This window comes from Uranotaenia lowii, chromosome 3 (assembly GCF_029784155.1).
Source record: "Uranotaenia lowii strain MFRU-FL chromosome 3, ASM2978415v1, whole genome shotgun sequence".
Lineage (NCBI taxonomy): Eukaryota > Metazoa > Arthropoda > Insecta > Diptera > Culicidae > Uranotaenia > Uranotaenia lowii.
The window spans coordinates 116,740,287-116,758,905 of NC_073693.1; the positions used below are offsets into that span (position 1 = coordinate 116,740,287).

At 34.7% G+C, this 18,619-nt stretch overlaps 1 protein-coding gene across 1 annotated transcript in view; it reads left to right on the top strand.

Moving 5' to 3' along the window:
• Window positions 1-6,092: 6,092 nt before the first annotated feature.
• Window positions 6,093-18,619, top strand: part of LOC129757700 (uncharacterized) — a 125,238-nt gene continuing 112,711 nt past the window's right edge. The window contains exons 1-2 of the mRNA XM_055754989.1: window positions 6,093-6,573; window positions 10,343-10,818. Coding sequence (XP_055610964.1) covers window positions 6,118-6,573; window positions 10,343-10,818 — 932 coding nt within the window. The 5' untranslated portion in view covers window positions 6,093-6,117. The remainder of the gene's footprint in view (window positions 6,574-10,342; window positions 10,819-18,619) is intronic.

An 18,619-nucleotide genomic window follows, 5' to 3' on the forward strand; every position in this document is an offset into this window, starting at 1 on the left:
TTGTGCGAGAGAAACCTGAAAAGAAACCGTACTTACCTGCTTAAGACATCAACCAAGTTAGCCACCAAAGACATTACCATACTTTCCTGCATTCTGGGATTCTACAACCTGTTTCGGATCGACGGATTTTACGAGGAGGTTGCGTGTAGAGGTACGACTAAATGTTAAACGCTTAAAAAAAGAATCCAATTAAAGCATTTGGATGGTTTTACTTAAAAATTTGAGGAACAAGTTTTAGATATATATTTCAAAATTTAAGCTTAACGACTTTATCTGTTCGATAACACTTAATTGAAAAGCAGATTTTCAAAAACAGAATAGATCGAAAAGAAATAATATGTTCAGGCTGCGATAGTTCAATGCATTAATAATATTTTCTGGAAATTTTCATCTAAACGTCACTCAAAACCTTAATGTGTCTGTTCATTTAAATCGGGTTTTATGATCTTCTTAATAACTTTTCGATTTATTCCATTTTTTTAAGCCTGCTTTTGGATTGGAATAAATTGGAATAAATGTTATTGAACATATAATGTCGTTATATTCAAATATTGTGAATTATTTCATCCTAAATGGGAACGTAGCTCACCTTCAAAAAATTTTTAGTCAGAACAAATTTGGTATATGTCGAAACATTGAATTAACATGATTTCGTCGAAAAATGGATGTTAATTCCACTGCTTCGAAGAGCGAGGATGTTGGTCAAAAAAGTTATTGGGAATTGGTAAGTATGAAACTTTCATACTGTTTAAGTTATTCAGCATTTTTTGCTGCGCTAGGCAGAATAAAAGGGAAATACTCCGGAAATTGTGCCATTTCACTCTTTTGACCGGTATCCAAAATTCAATTCTCACAAATTACTAAATGAAATAAAATCCAGTAAACGAGATTTATTTTTATTTCGAATCAAACCTAACAAAAAGTAGACTTTTTCATTATAAGTCGTACATGTATCCAACTAAGCTTCCCGAGGCTCCTTCAACCTACACCCAAAATTCAGCCTCTGTGCCAATGGCGTGTAGTCAATTTCATAGCATCATTGGTACAAGAAGATAACGCGACCGGCACTGATTCGATTTGCGCCCACCGGCATTAACCTCCCAGCGCAACCGAATTGCGTATGTTTGAATGAAACAAAATAAAAACGTTTTCGCGTCCCTCCCCATCGCATCACAAGCCGAAGAAGGATGGAAATAAATACCGGCCAACACCAGGCAGCCAGCGAACCGAGCACTGTGCGTGTGAATGTAGAAAAAGCAACAACAAAAACATCCTTCTAATTCAATCGACCGGCAAACACGGCTAAGCTGTGCGTGTGTATGTAGCAAAAGCAACAACAAACACATTCCTTCAATTCACCGGCAAACAACACCGGCCAAGCTGCCCGGCTTCAGCAGCTGTGTATATGTAGCGTGTGTATGTAATAGCAGGCAGTAAGCAAAGCACAGTTCTCATTCAATGGGTTTCCCGTTCCTTCACTCCCGTTCCCTTTCCCGTTTCCATCTTAAGACAAAGGAATGCATTGAAAGGAGGCCAAACGCCGGGAAGCCGCCGCTGTACGTTTTTTTTTGTGATTGATCGGTAACAGAAAGCCTATGACAAATATACCTCGACCTGAATGAAGCTCGAATAGTACACTAGTTAGGATGCCGGACTGGCAAGACGATTCAATTGGTGATTTGAGTTCGATTCCCACCACAGCGCTGTGGTTTTAATTTTTATTTTCTTGTTTCTGGGATGAATTATCCAATAGGAAGGAAATCCCATAAAATGTTTTTCTTGTTTCGCTTGAATGTAGTGGTCATCATTTTGGTTGGGAGCCGAGTCCTTATGCCAGTTACGGTTTTTCAAACATACCGTCTTCGGCACAGTGCACATTTCAGGGCATTATCGGCACAGAGATTTGCTAAATAGGCATAGGATTTTTGCAACCTCTTCTATGGGTGTACAAAAGCATAGCTTCCATTAAAATTTGAAATTTAATTCAAAGACGTATTAACTTGACGTACATATTTCTTTCAATTTTGCATTTAAAAAACCTGATCACCCCTCATTTTGAAGGTGTGTTTGTGTAGAATGTTCCTCCTATTTTGATTTTGGAATTCACTCTTCAGTTGTCAAAATGCCGTCCAAGGAAGAAAAGCAGCGCATCAAAATTTTGCTCGCGCATCGCGAAAATCCGAGCTACTCGCACGCAAAGCTGGAAAAATCGCTAAAAGTTGCCAAATCAACCATTACAAATGTAATTTAAGTGTTTGGGGAACATTTGTCGACAGCCAAGAAGTCTGGATCGGGGGGAAATCGAAAACCGGAAGCCGCTGAGACGACAAAGAGAGTTGCCGGTAGTTTCAAGCGAAACCCTAACCTCTCTCTCCGAGATGCCGCAAATAAGCTGGGTGTGTCGTCTGCAACCGTGCATCGAGCCAAAAAACGAGCCGGACTATCCCAAAGCCCGATCCCGGAGGCTGTACACGACGATGCTGGCGAAGTTTGACTGCGTGGTAGTGGACGACGAAACCTACGTCAAAGCCGACTACAAGCAGCTTCCGGGACAGGAGTTTTATACGGCAAAAGGAAGGGGAAAGGTAGCAGATATTTTCAAGCACATGAAACTGTCAAAGTTCACGAAGAAATATCTGGTTTGGCAAGCCATCTGTACCTGTGGCTTGAAAAGCAGCATTTTCATAGCTTCCGGTACTGTCAACCAAGAAATTTACGTGAAAGAGTATTTCAATAAACGTCTGCTGCCTTTCCTGAAGAAACACGGTTGTTCCGTACTGTTTTGGCCGGATTTGGCATCTTACCATCGCGGTAAAATGGCCATGGAGTGGTACACCGCCAACAACGTGCAGGTGGTTCCCAAGGTCAAGAACCCTCACAACACGCCAGAGCTCCGCCCAATTGAGAAATACTGGGCTATAGTCAAGCGGAACCTAAAGAAGACCAAAAAAAAACTGCTATGGACGAGCAGCAGTTCAAGGCAAACTGGCTTTCTGCGGCGAAGAAGGTGGACAAGGTGGCTGTACAAAATCTAATGGCAGGGGTTTAGCGTAAGGCCCGGCAATTCGGATTTGGAAAAGCGGAAGCCTAACTGAATATTTTTCCTGAATTTTATACTAAATAAACTTGAAAAAGAAATTTAATTTGATTTTTTAAATAAACGATTTCACCGATTTACACGCGTTTTCCCTTGTCCAAATTTTGACAGTATCACCCTTTAATTGTTTTTTTTATACAGTGACGGTAGCCTTTTTTGTAAAATTATATGAGACCAGCCAAAGGAGCAGGGCCGTAGGAAGAACCGACTCATGGGGGGGGTTTTGGTGACTGATTTTTACCTATGATTTTTTTTTGTTCAATAATATTTTTAAGTTAAGTTAAGTTACGATTTAATAGTTTTCGTATTAAATCGTAACTATTGAAAAGCCTTAGCCTAAAGGGTGAGCTTATTTTTTAATAATGAAACCTTTAGAAACAAAATACAGAATTTGCCTTCATTGATGGTTAAAATTTATGAATTTGTTCAAGAGTCTGGTAGACCAAAGTTATTTGATTTGAGCATAAAATAAGTTCTATTTAGGGTAGCTTTCAATTTCTTAAAAAAGCTTATTCTAAACTCAATTAAAACAAGCCCAATCTTCCAAACTTTTAAGCAAATTCCACGATTCTAACCTTTGATGAAAATAAATAAAAATGTTGAAATAAACAGTAAGAGATAAAACATTTTTGGATCAAATCTGCTTGATACAAGCTTGAACTAAATTCATGATATTAATTTGAAATTTGGCTTTAATAAATCTACAATATTAAAAATGTTAAACAATACACCAAGAAACTATAGAATTTCGTGCAGATTTTTTAGGTAAAGATCAGGTACATGTTTCTTTAACAGATTCTTTCTTTTCTTTCAAATATATGTTCATAAAGAATCAATTCCATAATGATAATCCTGAGGATGATTTTTTTGAAATATAATAAATGAAATTTTGCATAAAACAAAACTTAAAAAATTAACTAAAATTCTTCTTTTTATTTGTAATTTTCAGCTGAATTCTTTGAACAAACTGATTCTGATTGAACAAATCTGGAAATTGAATTGACAAGAAAAAATTCAAGTTCATGTTCTCTTGAATTCCTCAGCAATTTTATCATGAATGAAAAATTTATTCACAAGCCAAATCTTTTTCTGAATTTACAATCTGAATTCAAAAATTGATTACTGAATCTGTTTCCGAATTTCAATTCAATTCCTGAAATGTACAAAAAATGCGATTTCCGAATCTTATTTCCAAATCAGAATTTTATGAGCCAAGCCCTCATTCATGAATCTTTTATTTGAACTCTGTTGTGCCTTAATCTTTAATCTTTATTCATTATTTCATTTACTTATTTTTAAATCTGTTTTGTTGATCAGAATTAATATGTGAATTTCAAATGATGAATCTGAATCTTAGTTTTCAATTTTGGATCACCACTTAGAAGCTCTAAATGTTCAAATTGTGTGTATAAATAAAGTTTAAGAGCTTCAAATTTGAATATAAAACAAACTTCTTCTTTTTTCATATTCGGAAAACTATTATAAAATTTTTGGAAATACATATAATTTTCGAAAAACATGATTCAAATTTGATATGACTACTAACTAAGATTTCAAAGCAGCCTATCATTCCTAATTTCTTATGATCATTCGAACTGAAAATTAAGAATCCTAAACTTGATACAAAATCCGAAATACGAAAATATGTTAAAATACAAATTTGGTTACGGGAATATGGAACCAGAACTTCTAAAATGGGTTTAATTTTAAACTTAATATTCAAACCTGAATTTCTATGATAAGGTTGCAGATTTTCCGGTTTTACAGGGTTGGCCTGGATATTTAACATAAAATTTTGGAAAAGTCCGGTTCGACCCAGTTGCCCGGATTTCATTAGAATAGCCCAGATTTTGCCCGGGTTGATTCTCATTCTCATTCTAAAATCAAACTTTTAAAACAATTGTGTTGTAAATTTATTTTTATTTATGCGTCCAAAATTTTTGAAGCAAGGTTGAAAGGTTTTTATTCTTGATTTTTGATGAGTAATTCCAAGATTCTGAACAGAACTGCTCGTATATTCCCCGATTTTGGTCGACAATTTTGAAATCAAATAGCCGGATTTTGCCAGGTCTTTACATAAAACAGCTCGGCTTTGTCCGGCCTTGATACGTGCTGAAAAAATTCTGGCTACCTTATTCCACGAACAAGTGAGAAAAATTGAAAAAACTGTAGCAGAGTTTTAAACTTGGGATGGGTTTTTGAGGTTTTTTTCATTAATTTTTAGTCTAGATTGTTACTCTTGAATAACTTAGATCTATGATCATAATTGGTTAATGAATTTAAAATTTTAAGTGTAAAGTAGAATACCTCGCTTGCTTTTTTGGACCCTCATGGGGGGGGTTTAACCCCCAAAACCCCCCCCGTTCCTACGGCCATGCAAAGGAGTATAAGTGCATTAATGATCGATTATGAGTATTGCCAAACAATTCTCCATGTTGGTTTTTTTTTATATTTTAAAAATTGTATTTGCATACTTACAAGTTCGAAAGAAAATTGCGAATGCTCGAAAAATGTATGGAAAATGGCCAAACACAACAATTTAAAAGCGTGTGTTCTTGAAACTAATTTTTTTTACACCTTTACCCCTTTGGCTTATATAATTTCAAAGATATTTTTAAGATCTTCATTTAAAATTTAGTTACAATATATTCAGATAATTTTTTTCAAATGATATACGCTGACCAAGGAAACCAATCAATTCTCAGAACATGGCTTTTCCAAAATGAGCTTCACAAGGCACATGTGGCCATGGTTTGGCTACCCATAGTCTAAATAAAGCAATAACGAAAACATCGAATTTTAAATCTAGGCTTTTAAAAATTTCAATGTTGCTTGAAGCCATCTAGAAAAGGACACTGTCAAACGTACCATTTGATGGCTCATTAGACCTCTCACACGACAAGAGGCTAAATAATTGAGTATTTTGAATCGGCCATAAAAATGGCCCGCACTTGAGCCGCGCGGAACATTCTGGTCTTCGCAAGTGCTTGTTCAGTAACGGAGATTTTTTTTCGGGGGCAATGAGTAGACTTTCGGGGTTCGCTTTCCGGACCGCGCTGTTGCTGTTTGTAATTAGTGTCGATTTTTCCGTCGGGACCGATAACGATTACGAGCAGAATGTTTCAAAATTGATAGCGGAATTTATCACCGGCTATAAACGGTTGAAATTTGGCATAATTTTCACGTGTGCCGAGCTAAGCCCGGAAAATGGCATCGGATCCGACGATCCGGCGGGCTCGTTGTTGGGGGCCATGTTTTATGACATTACCAAACGGCTGTCCGCGGCCAGTGTTTCGTTCAGAGCGATTAACATTGACGATTATGATAATATCGATGATGGCGGTGACGATCCGGCTGGTGATTATCGACTGCGAACCGATTTTAAATACGCCCGGCTGATGAGAGAATTGATTAGCCATCGGCAGTTTGTATTGTTGGCTTTGGAATGTGCAAATTCCGATGTGGTTCTGGAGCAGGTAGGATGCAAAATTATTCAAATGGAAGGAATCTTCACAACTTCACTAAGGCCCTCTAGATAAATGTTGGAAAATAGCATGGATTGATGTCGTTGAAGTCCCTTCTGCTGATGGCAGACAAACTTTAAGGTTGAATCTCGCCAATCTTCTGTCACCTGAAAACACTCTTAAAATGAATCAAATCCCTGATGATTTGCAACAATGAGTTCCCGAATTAAAATTTATTGTTCGATGATTACAAGAAGATACTTTGCCAATTTAATTTCGGTGAACCAATGCAGTGGACAGAAGGTCAATTGTGACTTCATCAATAATGAGATTCTGTATAGTTGTTTGGAAAGTTTTTCTGGAGAAGCAGTTTAGCCTGCATTAAACATGGGATTAGTTGCCAAAGGGAAGATAAAACATAATGGCGAACTTAAGAAGGACGCCTATTTAACCATATAAAGCAGCTCTAATATGTGAGTTAAATCATTGTTTCGTATTCAGACCCTAAAATAGTCTATTTCCTAACTGGATAAAACTTGAAAAAGTCGATAAAACGTTTAAAAATGCATTTTAAATATTTTTGCCGAAAGCTGAAAATCAGTAACTGCAGGGGCATAATGAGAACCTTCCCTGGGGCAGTATAAGCACCATTGATTGGGGCACGATGAGCGTTTTTTGCTTTAGAATCTAGCAGCGAATTCAACTCGATGAAATCAACTGAATTATAGAGCTACAGCTTGATTAGTTTCGTTTGACGATTTGGCCTATTGGTAAGGTGTCAGAAAGATAATCAGGAGACTCGAGTTCGATTCCTGGTCGAGGGGAATTTTGTTTTTCATTTACCATTCTAAAATCTCATGATGGTAAAAATTGAGGAATAATGTGTGCTGTAAAACGGGGTAACTTTGATCACCGGGGTAATTTTAACCAACAATACATTTTTGCACATTATCATCAATAACTCAGTCAAAAGTTTAAATTTTTGAAAACTGTTTTCTACATATGAAGGCCTATTTATTGAGTATAAATAGCCAAAATTTGTTTTGTGCTTGAAATTTTTTTCTATAAGTAAAAATTCAATTACTAAATCCTAAAATATCTATGTTTTCTAAGGCTCGAAAACAATCAGCTCTCCTGATGATACCTTAAAGCATTTAGATGCAAACGGGTTGTTGAAAGTGAATGAACAACTTTTTTTCTTTGTATATGTGTATTTGGTCGGGATTCGATCAGACCGAACTGAACGCTATCAGCATTTTTTCGGGACACTTGAACTTTATGTGCAAATATTTGCATCTAGGAACAAAATATTTGATGTTTATGAGCTAGAATCAATAGTTTGTAATTCCATTAATACATTTTAGTCAATCGTATTTGCTTCTGCGATCTAGGATATGAATAACTTGAGATACAGTTTCTGTTGTTTCTAAATTTTTCAATGGCGTTCAGTTCAGTCTAGTCGAAGGCCGGTTATTTATAGTGCTATGTGATAAATTGTGATAAATGTGATATGATAAATTTTTATATTTAAAAATAAGGACATTTTCCAAGAGAAAGCCCGTATTGGAAAAATGGGTAGGAACCCTATCAAATGGTAAACTTTGAAAAAAAAAAAATGAAAATAGAAATAGAAGGATGTGTGAAGGTAAAATTTCATTTGAATTTTGTAGCTCAAACTATTAAGCAAATAATTTAATTTTTGCCCCTAAATGTATGCACCATAATAGTTCTTTTTTCAATTTTAAATGTTTTTAAAAGAAAACGTTAAAAAGCAAGGTAAAATTTATAAACTAGCATTTGTAAATATTATGAAGGTGTTATCTACAAGTTCAAATGAGGTTGCCGTTATAGCAATATCAAAACATTACAGGAAAAGAGAGACAAAAACAAAAACAAACCAATAGGAACAGAGAAAACCAGAGAGAAAGATAATACGGCTCTCATTGACCATATTATCGAAACAGGACACACATTTAATATAAACAACACATCTGTATTAGACACAAGATACAACAAACACACACTCAATTTCCTAGAAATGTGTCATATTTTTAATACACCCAACACCGTAAACCACAGAACAGATTGCAAAAATCTCAGCACAATTTTTGCTTCTGTTCTAAGCATATTACACGAACACAACTACAGAAAGAAATGTCGAAAATCCGTCAAAAATATCGACAGTGATAAAATAGCGAAAACAACGCAAGAAGATTCGATACAAGTATCACCTGAAAGTTGATTGTTAAAATAGTGAGAACTCAAATTTAAATTATGTGTAAGACGCCTTTTTTAGTTTAGATGGAAATTTGAATTAATAGTATAATCCATTCACAGTGAAACTAAACCCAAACGCAAAATCCGGATAGTACGCTTTCACATAAAGCACAGAAACAACGACCATTTTGAGTACCAATTAACAATAATTAAACCAACAAACACTATTTTTAATTTGTAAAACACATTATAACACTTGTAGAATCCCTGAGGATGGTGTTAAACGACACCGAAACGTTGGAGTAAAAATAAATATCGTTCGTTTCTAAAAAATGTGACTGATTTGCCGGAAAAATTACAGTCGACATCTAAAAAATAACGTTATTTATAGATTTACAAAGATATGGATGATCAAAATTTCCAATTTTGAATCTACTGCCCCTGTGTTGGTACTGGACTAAAGTGTTTATCCCGGGATTCCCGACCGGGAATTTCCGGGAATGTGAAAATTTCGTAGATCTCCGTTTCCCGGGAATCATAATTTTACTCCCGGGAATTCTTGACCATTCTTGTCGAAGATCGTAACTTCGTATCTTATTAGACAAAAAAAATATTAGGTGTTAGATAGAGGCATGTCTTTTGGCACTGAAAAACAATAAATTTAATTGACTTCCCTGCTGGGTACCTAGCGAGGTATTGCATGACTACTTTTCATGCAAGACTTCGCGAGGCACTAGCAGTGATGTCAACTGATTTTTTTTGTTTTTCAATGCCAAAAGACATACTCCTGTTCAAAAGCTAATAACTTTTTCCCTAATCAGATAAAAATTTACGACCTTGAACAAGGTAGTTCGCGGAAAATTTCCCTTATATAATTTATAAGTTGGCACAAAACCGATTAACAGGTTCGGTTCTACAGATGAAAAAAAAATGAAGTTGACTTTTCAAAAGTGTGATTTATTTAATTGAAAATGAGTTAAAAAATAATTCAAAAACTAATGTGGTATACAATTGTTGCATCTTACCCTGCTGTTGCATGATGCCTCGTTTGAAGGAACACTATATAAAAAAAAATATATATATAAGTGCTGTGTTTTACAAAAAGTGCATCCAACCCATTAACGGTATCCAATTCTAGAACAACTTCATAAAAAATTGATAGTTTGAATCTTAAACTTTTTTATTTTTTCGAATGAAATCTTCGTTTGACAGTTTCCCAATTTTAAAAAGTATGTGTAAAAGTATTATCATTGAATGGAATTTTCAGCTCTGCTTTTTAAGACTTTTCAATGCATTTTCTAATTTCTTAATTTCAAAATTATTGGATCATCATATGTATTTTCTAATATACCAGCCATGAAACAGAATGATTTAGCTCATAGGTTGAGGTAATTTATGGTATCTTTCCAACCTGCCCTCTCATAAATGTCAACTATCACGGCCCAAGTGAAATCTGACACCATCCATCATACCTGCCTGTCCAAATCTGGAAGGTTGGAAGGCCCAAACATTTTTTTTTGCGCGACAGTAGTAAACTCACCAACGAACGCCCATTCATTTGCAGGCATCGCGATACGAGCTTTTTAACGCATCGTTCCACTGGCTGATAATTGATAAAAAATCGGCCGCCCACCGACGACGTGGATTGGACGCCGCAACTTTGGAAGAGGACGACGACGATGGCGTTGACTCGAGTGAGTCCTTCTCGGTGGTCAACAAAAACAACAGCAATCGAACAACGGCTCCTGGCGGCCTGTCGAAGGGCGATGGCCGAATGCATCGATTACGGGCACCGAAACATGGCACCGGCGATTGTCTTGTGAAGTTTATGGACTCTCAGGCTGCCGGAAATGACCATCGGCAGCAACAGCTGCAACAGGAACAGGAACAGCAACAGCAAAACAATTGCCTGTTGGCGTCAATGGCCGCAATGTCCAAAATCGGTGGTCCAGTTTTCGGTCATAATCCTGACGGTACTGTTGCCCCTGATGATGATGATGATGATGGTGAAGATGATAAGAACGCACCCCGAGCGGAAAGGTATGTTCCGATAATAAACATAAATACTTTTAACAATTTATTTATAAGCATTATCATCACATATCAAATTTTTGTTCCGCACGGGCCTACTACTATGAAGTGGTAGATATAGATAGAGTTGCATCTACCACCACACAATAGTAGGCCAAGCGTGGTTCGCCCCACAAGCGGAAAAACTTGCAGTGCGAACGACACTATAGCATCGCTGGTAGTTCACTATCAGACTATCGACCGTACCGTTTCGCAAAATGAAACATATCATCTTTATGTTCGTAACTTCCCGAAATGTGATAGAAGTTGGCGTAAATACACGGTGGTGAGAAATGAATACTCTCGTAAAATTAAATAAGCAAGAAATTAATCTTTTCAAGAGGAATTAGAGAGAAACAAATTCAATGGAAAACTTATCTGAAAAACGATAAAACGCTTAATAAGTTACAGTAGTGCCAAAGTTGATTCGATCTTGTTTGACGGAGCTGAAATCACAGATGAATCTGATATTGCCCAGAAGTTAAATGACTTCTTTATCGATAGCGTTATGGAAATTCATGACAGTATTCCGGTAAGCTACAGTAGCTGCTTGAATCAAATTAGTCACAATGGTGGAAACTTTCACACATTCGAAACGATAAGCAGTCAAGAGTTTGATGAAATAGTGAACATTATGAAACCCACGGCGAGTATCGACAATGTTTCTCTAAACAATTTTAAAGATTCATTACCTGTACTTGCAATTTCATTGAGAGATGTCGTAACACAAGTCTTCGAACAGGGATAGTACCTGATACCTGGAAATGTTCAACAGTGATTCCTATTGAAAAACAGAAGAATTTACGTGAGGCTTCGTCATATCGACCTATCAACATGTTGGAAATCCAAGAAAAGGTCCTAGAATTAGCAATTAAAAAGCAATTCTTACGCTTTATTGAGCGTGAAGACATTTTGATTACTGAGCAGTCAGGATTTAGGAAGCAGCATTCTACTTTTTCTGTAAATCTTCTACTTTGTAATTGGAAAATTCATATTGAAAACGGTAAATACACAGTGGCTGAGTTTCTAGTCTTCAAAAGAGCATTCGAGACAGTTGATCGATTAGAACTTGTAAAAGTGCTGATGCAATATGGTATAAATGGTACGGTTTTAAAGTCGTTTAAGAATTACGTGAAAAGCAGAATGCAACAAACAAAATATGGTTCATCTTACTCTCAATAAATAGAAAAGAGTCTAGGGCAGTGGTTTTCAAACTTTTTTGACTCACCGCTCCCTTTTGCAATATTTTCGAGCTCAACGCCCCCCTGGGCAAATTTTTGGATAATCTTTTTAAAACAATGATGATTTGAATCATTGTAAAACCATTAGCTTTTGGCTTGATGTTATTGCAAGACTTAACTCAAAATTCATTCAAATTTATATGAGACCCCCAGAGTCAAAAGGTTCGGGGTTTCATACATAAGCTCAAAAATAGTCGATTTTGATTTAATAATTCTTCATATTTCAAACGATATCGTATTTTTTTCAGATTTTTACAATTTTATTTACATTCTGTTTCGTTCAAAAGAAAAATGCAAATGACCGAAGATAACGCGTGTTTTCTCAAAATTAGCTTTAATGCACGTATACCCTTTTCGAACCAACACTTAATTCTGCGTATAGTTTTCTGGACAACTAGTAAAACTGATTGATTAGTTTTTTTTAATATAAAATCATAAATATACCAGAAATTTTGGTTAACAAAATTTTATATTCACCATTTGCATTATTGAATACAAACTAGTAACTGTCAAGCCGGTGAATGAACGTAAAAAAATAGTTAAGGACAACTGGCTAGATACAAAGTTTATCCATGGCAAATGGTACAGTTGAATTTTTGAATTGATTGAAATAAAGATGAACAAACAAGAACTTAAAATAATTCTTTTTTATTTTCTTCCTCAAAACGTATCACTAAATCACAGATGACGCATTTTTTACACAGATTTTTTCAAAGGTTGTTTAGCAGATTTTCTTGGACAGTACATTTTAAAGATTTTGATAATCAAGCAATGCTTTCAAAAAAAATCTTTTTTTTGGAAACACAAAATATTCTTAAAAAACAAGATCAACATGTAGAGCGTATACAAAATCTGTGACAATTAAGACAAAACTTTTCGATACATTTTAAGATAAGAATTATTGAGGTACTGGAACTAACATTTGCTTGCAGCTCTGTGATGTGAAGAAATTTTAGTCGTGAAACTGATCTTTAGTTCTGTAACGTATCATTTTATAATTTTGCATAGATTTTACTCGTTGTTATTTCCTATTTACGTTGTTAAGTGTTTTGTGAAAATGTGAATCACGACCTCACCGCTCCCCTGAGTCCTTCCAACGCCCCTCAAATTCTATAATTCAGCTCACCGCCCCCTTGGAAGCTCTCAACGCCCCCAAGGGAGCGGTAGGGACCACTTTGAAAACCACTGGTCTAGGGGTAACCCAAGGAAGTGTATTGGGTCCCTTGTTATTTATGCTCTACATAAATGACATGAAAAATTGCTTACGCCATGGCAGCCTTCAACTGTTCGCAGATGATTCCGTCTCCTACTGGAGTGGTAAAGACTTAGAGCTCGTAATGTCTGAAGTAAATTCAGATTTGAAAACCATTGCAGAGTTTTTGAAGCATAGAAAACTGTGCCTTAATTTAGATAAAACCAGCTGGATGATCATTGGAAATTGACAGATTGGAGTTTGTCCAGAATTGTTAATTGATGGTTGTGTTGTCGAAAAAGTACGTCAGGTTAAATAGGAGTTAATTAGGAGTACAAGTCGACGAAAAACTAAATTTCACAGCTCACATCGACTACATCATAAAGAAAGTTGCCATTGAATATGGTGTATTTTGTCGAATATATAGATTTATAACTTTTTGGTTAAAAATAACTTACGTGAAATCTGTTATTATGCCACACTTCGATTATTGTGGTACGATATTGCTTCATGCATCAGAAACACAAACAAAACGGCTGCAAAGAACACAAAACAAAATAATGCGAGTAGTTATACGATGCAACAGATATAGGGGAAAACTGTACAAGACGTACCAGCGGGGTAAGATGGTCCATGCCAATCTTTCTCAAAAATACACTAACGTTTGGCTTCTAATGATGTTTTTCTTCATTTTTTATTGTAGAAAACAAGGTTTTTCATTATTTATTACATGAAAAGTTCATTAAAACTACTTTGGTTCTTATAAACAGAAGGATTAGTGGAATTAACATAAAACTTGTTATTTTTCATGGATAACATAAGGTTTTCTGATAATCCAGCCTGATCAATTTGATGAAACTACACCTTATCGTTTTTCCACTAGAAAGCACTTTCGAAAGACCATAAATATTTTGTTGAATTTTACTAACTTCTCACGAATTTTAACTGAAATCAACCAAATAAAAATTGGGGCAGAATGCCTACAAGACCACGTGGTTTATGTTCAAATTTTGAATGCTTTTGAGAAAACCCGAATATCAAAACAATCCCATATGATGCATTGTGTCCACTTGTTTTGGCGTTCTACCCCGTGGTTTGTTTTTTGGCTGTTTAAGTTTTTTACAAAAATATCATCAAAATCGAGTTTTTATCATATTTTTTCTTTATGATAATACTTGAATCTGATCCCTGAATCATCTTAAATTTTCAATTCGGTTCTTAGATGATTGGTATCGCTGTAAATAGCGATTATGCTTAACTGGTGCGTCTTGAACAGTTTTCCCCTACTTCGAGTGCTTTAATGCTTGATATGCTGCAATGGTTGTCAGTTAAGCAAAGGATTGCGTAAAACAGTTTGATTTTTATCTACAAAATGATTAAAGGATTGCTTCCAGCTTATCTTTCAGAAGGTATGCAGAACTGAATTGATGTACACGGATACAATACAAGAAGAGCACATGATTTCAGATTGCCAGATTGTTCTAATAACGGACTGAAAATGTATAACTACCTACCGCGAAGCATCAAAGATAGTCCAAACTTAAACACTTTTAAGAACCTGGCAATAAATTACGTGAAACAGATGATTTAGGAAAAGGACTAATCCGTAAAAGCATTAGATAGAAATTGTACGGTGAGGGACATACGCGGGAGTAAGACGAATAAGTCGTTCAGGAATTGATAAAATAGAGTAAACAATATCTATTATCCTAAAGATAAACTGTCCCGCCCACTTCTAAAGATGCGTATGGGGTGGAGGAAGAATCCAAATGGGCCTGTGGGATCATTACAAAAAATGCGCCAACATCCCAAGCAACCGATTATCACTTAAGGAACGAACTCATCAGTTTACATAGAGCTATACAAAAGTTCTGTGGAACTGTTTTGCTGTTCAAAATGCTATTTCAGTGTCCATGTAACTTCATTCTTTGTCAAGTTTAGCCAATACTTAAAGAAGCCTTAAAGTACTGTTTTGGTTTCTGTTTCTACATTTTTGGAACTTAAAAGTTGGTATGATGGAAAACAATCTATTTGTTACGTATTTCTCATTTTTAAAATAAGAAGTAGTTATCAAAGATAACAAATCTATTTGTACAGCTCAACAGTTCGTTAAAAATCTCTAATGTACTCTTTTGTAAACTTCAAAGGTTTAAGTAAGTTCCATATAGGAACTTTGTAGTAGATTTTAATTGTTTCGAACTTCAAACACATCGTTACTTGCGAAACGACAATGTGAAGTACACATTTATGTAGTTCCGAAAGAACTTTTTTTTAACAACTTGAATGTGAGAATAAATTAGAAATTAATAACCGGAAAGTCGTTTTGAAGAAAATCATCACATCAAGTAGAATCGTTTGGTTATTTATATAACCTTTGCAAAAACACTGCATGGAATTGTTATAAGCTTTAGCAAGCAAATACTGCCATATTTTCAATGGATTCAGATTTTTTATTTTATTTTGAAATGGATATCATTAGTTTTGTTTATGAAATGCTAAGCTGCTTGTCATGTTACCAAAAACGAGGCTTAAGATCAGTCAAAACCAAAAATCAAAGACATTGCACTTACTCAGGTGATCCAAAAAACATCGAAAAACACATGGAAGTAAAAAGTCATTTTTTGCAGCGGTCTAATGTATATACATTTCCGGGAAAAAGTTTGGGATCATCCACTCAAAAACATGGAAATTTTAATCGGCCATATCTCAGCCGTCTTATTAAATATTGGAATTCTTTTGATCTCATACAGGAGATCGTTAGCAAAACCTTCTTTGTAGGTATTCGACAAAATGTTAGTATTGAGTTTATATTACTTAAATTTAACTTAAAGTTGGGAAATTTGTCAAAAATCGAACTTTACATTTAAACCCGATCATCTCGCGTTGCATTCGAATCCTTTTTTCATACTTATAAATATAAATTTGTTTTATTTTGTGCGAAAATTTTGCAATGTACTTAAAATATATAAAATAGCTACTTAAGTCATCGTCCAAAAGTTAGGGATCTCCCCGTAGTATGATGTAACGGCCAAAAGTTTGGGATCAGTCTTCTAAAACATACATTTTTAATTCACGCGTATCTCTGCTATTTATCAAACAAATTATTGTTTATTTGGTAACCTGATTTGGAAGCTAATGAACTTGTTTTATGCATAATTAGTTGAAATATTTTTGAAGAGATACTTCTTTAGAACTTAAGCTAAAGTTTCATCATTTTCTGATGATTTTCACCAAATAGTCCAACCGTTAAAAAAAATATGCAAATTTGTTTTGACCATAACTCAGATGTCTTACAAGGTACTGCCTATCGGGTTGGCTTTTTTGAAAGCTTATGAAAAAGTTATCGAAAGTAAAAATATTAAAATCATATCATTTATATTATCACAACTCCATTCTCATTTAAAAAATAATATTCTAATTTTGGTTAATGTTCTGATGATAATCATTTGTAATATATTATTTGGACTAAGCCTTCCAGATAAAGTGCAATTTGCTAGCTTGCAAATAAGCCAATCTGATCAGCAACATCTTGTAAGACAACTAAGTTATGGTCAAAAAAAATTTCCATTTTTGTTAACGGTCGGACTATTTGGTGAAAATCATCAGAAAATGATGAAACTTTAGCTAAAGTTCTAAAGAAATAAGTCTATAAAAATATTTCAACTAAATATCCAGAAAGCAAGTTCAACTCATAAGCTTCCAAATCAGCTTACCAGATAAACAATTAGTTGTTTGATAACAGAGATACGCGTGGAATAAAATTTAATGTTTTAGAAGACTGATCCCAATCTTTTGGCCGTTACACCATACTATGGGGTGATCCCTAACTTTGGATCGATGATTTAAGTAGCCATTTGATATGTTTTAAGTGTATTGCAAATTTTTCGCACAAAATCAAACAAATGTTTTTTAATAAATATGAAAATAGGATTCGAATGCAACTCGAATTTTGAAATTTTATCCACCCTACCCTGAGATGATCGGGTTTAAATGTAAAGTTCGATTTCTGAAAAAATTTCCCAACTTTGAGCTAAATTTAAGTCATATAAACTCAATATTAACATTTTGTCAAAAACATTCGAAGAAGGTTTTGCTCACAATCTCTTGCATGATATCAAAAGAATCCCAATATGTAATAAGATGGCTGAGATATGGCCGATCAAAATTATCATCTTTTTGAGTGGATGATCCCAAACTTTTGGCCGGCAGTGTATAGAGCAGGAGGTAAGTAGCTCGATTCTCATGCGGTTTTGGGTCCGAGGAATATTATTGAAACTATTAGTTGCTTGGGATTTCAATGCTCCCACCCCCTAAAATTTATTTTTTTATCAATATATCAAATTGTGCAAAATTTCATTTTAATTGGACCACTCTTAGGCGACCCTCAAACGCCTTGAAACTGATTTTTTAAAAAAGGTGAGAATTTTCATTGCACAAATTATAATTTGTTTTGGCAACACTGTAAAAATCTTTAATCAAAATCGAAGTGTGGATTATCAACTTAAAAATAACTTATTTGAAGAAATGAGTATTGGACTAAGCGAAAAATGTTATAGACCTTTTTTTATATTTTTAAAAACTTTTTCTATGGGGATATTTGAGAAATGAAAAAATGAATTTTCAGAAATTATTTATGTCTCCGTCAAAGCATAAACTGATTTTTATACGAACCGTTCATTTTTTTTAAATCTGCGTTTCAATCGATTGGTAATGAACAGATTTGGTGAGTAAGTTTCAATCTTGAACAGTTTTAAAAAGGACCCTCAGCACACAAAAAAAATTACTGTAATTCAGTCGAAAAACAAAATTTGAAAATATTTTTTTCGCCTTAAAAACCATTCTTTTCCTTGGTTCATTGGATAACAGCATATCCATGTGAATTCAATTTGCACTTTTTGCATAAACAAACAAAAATATAGTTATTGACAGTATAAAAAGTAGTCAGATTTTAAACTATGACAAGTACTGTTTATCATCACTTCCAGTTGTAATGTGCCATGTCTACAAGTAGGCATAAATCGAGAACTTATGAAACAAAAGGAAGAGAGGTTGTTTGCGTACAAATTACTTGAGATAACTGGAGTCGGAAAGAAGGAAGAGAGTCTTTATTCATATTATATATGGCAAAATTTGAAAAGTTAACGGACAATATGTCTGAGACAAATAAAGCAAAATGTTACATCATTTAGTTTTAGATACTAAAACTGGTTTTATAGTAGTTCGTGAGCACATCTTGTAATGGAAAAGGAAATCGCTGGAAGTCCATATCATTAAAACAAACATTTTTATAAACTCTATAAAGCTTATTAAAACATAGCAAAAGTTTCTGAACTTGGAA